The sequence below is a fragment of the Salvelinus alpinus genome, chromosome 38, assembly GCF_045679555.1.
Source record: "Salvelinus alpinus chromosome 38, SLU_Salpinus.1, whole genome shotgun sequence".
NCBI lineage: Eukaryota > Metazoa > Chordata > Actinopteri > Salmoniformes > Salmonidae > Salvelinus > Salvelinus alpinus.
Genome location: NC_092123.1, coordinates 13382085 through 13385131, shown reverse-complemented (window position 1 = coordinate 13385131; position 3047 = coordinate 13382085). Strand labels below are relative to the sequence as shown.

Below are 3047 nucleotides of genomic sequence, written 5' to 3'. Positions count from 1 at the left end.
CAAGTTTCCCCTGTCATCATTTTCTGAGTGAACTCTGATCATTGAGCAAGCTGTGTCACAATTTCATTGATATATCCGTTCATGTAGAAACGAGTCATATGCTTGTTTTATTCTGCGGTGGATGCTAAATGGGTAGAAGTTGACTCACGGTTGGTTTGGTAAATCCTATGCATTCTTTCACTTTAGACCGACACATGCTCTATGCATGTCAAAACCGAAGGCCACCTGACAGACTGGAACAGTAAGGAAGCTTAATTGCTTTGACAATTTTATCAAATACGTTTTTAATGAAAGTCAATTGCACTTTTGAGATCGTGTCGCCTGTTCGGGTGTCTAGACGGAGAATGAAAAGACCCATGCCTGAAATGAAAAGGGCGAGGAGGCCCGACGTGAAACTGGTTATATTGGGGGACATGAACGTTGGGAAGACCTCTCTGTTACACAGGTACATGGATAAACAGTTCAATGATACCATTAGTACCGTCGGCGGTGCGTTCTACTTAAAGCAGTGGGGACCCTACAACATATCGCTTTGGGACACCGCAGGTAGGTATTTTTTATGATAAAATGTTTTATTTCCAGTACTAGTATAGCACATGGGGAAAGTGCAGTGTCAATTTCTACTTTTATTTAACATTTTTAAGTGCACAGACAGACTAATTGCAACGAATTATACTATACCCATCAAGCGTAATTTGTTGACAGACGCAAGCATTAATATGTATTTTCCAAATTCACAGGGTTTCAAGAAAAAAAATGGAATTTGTATTTTATGTCTAATTTTGGGGGAGGATTGTTTACAGTGAGGAAAGAATGGGTGGAGGTAGTGCTTGCCACAGTAGTTAGGTCTACTTTACATACAGAGCTCAACTGAAGATAACATCTTATCTTGAGTGACTGGATTTTTCCATTCAATACAGCAACCAGTAGCTTTTGTGTGTGGAATACCCACAGCATAATACAAATGGGTATATACGGTAAAAGTTTCTGTCTGCCCATGTATTGTGGAGCGACCGTGCATTCATAAACGTATATAAGGGAAAGGGGGATACCTATGACCTCATATTGACTCCCGCAAGGGAGATGGGTTTCTTGGAACAGTTCTTAGGGTGCAAGTCTGTTACCCAGAAGGCTGAGGGTTCGCAGACCACCTTGGACAAGCTCACTCTCCCTTGATTCCTTACACTATGTAACCATCTAAACATGCTTCATGTTTCACTACTAGGTCGGGAGCAGTTCCACGGGCTCGGCTCCATGTACTGCCGGGGCGCGTCCGCTGTCATCCTTACCTACGACGTGACCAACTGGCAGAGCCTGGCCGAGCTGGAGGAGCGCTTCCTGTCTCTCACCGACACAACCAATCACGACTGCATCTACGCCGTGGTGGGCAACAAGGCTGACCTTACTGACCCCCCCAATGTGGAAGAAGACTATGAGGGGGGTTACCCCGTCCACACACCGCTCTATGCCTGCCACCTCATCCCTCCAGCCTCCCCTACTACGGTCTCCCCCGTGGCCAACCGAGAGGTTCGAAAGGAGGACGCCGTGGCGCTCTACCAGCGTATCCTCCGGTACAAGGCGCTGGATGAGTGTGTGAGCCCGCCTGCAGAGAGGATGTGCTTTGAGACGAGCGCCAAGACGGGTGCCAACGTGGACGAGTTGTTCGAGACGCTGTTCGAATTGGTGCTGCCGTCCATCCTGAGGATGAGGTCGGAGAGCGAGGCCTCACCCACCATTGACCTGGAGGACTATGGGCCGGTGTCCAGCAAGCAAACCAAGGGGGGCTGCTGCTGAACGGTGTAGGGTGAAGTAGCCCCAATATGCTGATCTTGGGTCTATTTTGCATTTTCCCCACAAATGGGTAAGGTTAGGATTGTGGGAGGGGAAGCTGATCCTAGATCTGTACCTTGGGGAACGTTTACCCCAGAGCCTGCTGAAGACGACAAGGAAGTAGTCTTGGGGAGAATCTCAATTGTATACTCCTCGCCTCTTCTCTCCTAGTATTCTTCTCATAACCCATTGGATGAGAAAGCCAGAGGTCCCTTCCCTCTGACCATCTCCAAACCTATTGGAGGAGCTGGAGAGAGGATGAGAGGAGTATGCAATTGAGAATCTTCCCTGGAGTTAGGGGTTGGTATTCACAGACGTACACATACGTACTCCCACATTGTTTCTACTTTAATACAGAGGGATTACTCATCAAGTGAGCTCAACTGCTCAGCTAGGCCAGGTTACCGAACAGGCACTGGGCATGTGCCCCCGGGCCCCTAACCCATGTTTTTGTTGCATATGATACCAAAATGTGTAGAATTGTAGGAAATTTAGGTTTAAAACTGCAAAATGATCTTAACCTCATGGCAAAATGTGAACAAAATGAGATGCATTATAAAATACCAATAAAACAAAAAATCTGCCCAATGGCAAAAGTGTAGAATTGTAGGAAATTGGCTTTAAAACTGTATTTGTCAAAATTTGCTCTTAGCCTGATGACAAAATGTGTAGAATAGCATTAGAAAACGTCACTTTTTTCTCTGCACCATGGCAAAATGTGCTAATTCTGTAAGTAAATCCAGTAGTCCGGCACTGCTGTTCAGATTTGATGGTTTCACACTAAAAAGGAAATGTCACTTGTTTTTTAGTCAATTCTGATCTTGGGGAATTTTTGGACTGAGTTGCACAAAAATGTCACTTTTCTGAGCTGTTTGTCCTTGATAGAAAAATGTAGTTTCACTTGATTTTTGTGGCATTTGCCATTTTCAGACACCTTTTTATATCTTTGTCTTTGTTTACCATCTGCCTAAATTAAAGCCATTCTACCTCCAATAATAGTTATTGAATTTCCGCTTTCTGTGAATAAGATGTTTTTTAATTTCGAAGGCACCATGTTATTCAACATATGGTGTAAAATGCTACCACAAGGGTGTAGTGTAGGGACTGTTTTTAGAGAGCTCCTATTGAATATGGAGGACTAGGAATATGGCCAAAGAACCTAAATATCCTCTTTACCCCAAAAGAATTATGTTGCCACCTTGACTAAGAAATCAAAC

At 44.5% G+C, this 3047-nt stretch overlaps 1 protein-coding gene across 1 annotated transcript; it reads left to right on the top strand.

The window, feature by feature from the left end:
- LOC139566212 (ras-related protein Rab-20-like) lies at positions 1–2823 on the top strand. Its single transcript, XM_071387254.1, has 2 exons — positions 1–546; positions 1226–2823. Exons 1-2 carry the CDS (start codon positions 288–290, stop codon positions 1792–1794), a joined length of 828 nt encoding a protein of 275 aa, XP_071243355.1. The 5' UTR covers positions 1–287; the 3' UTR covers positions 1795–2823.
- The last annotated feature ends 224 nt before the right edge of the window (positions 2824–3047 follow it).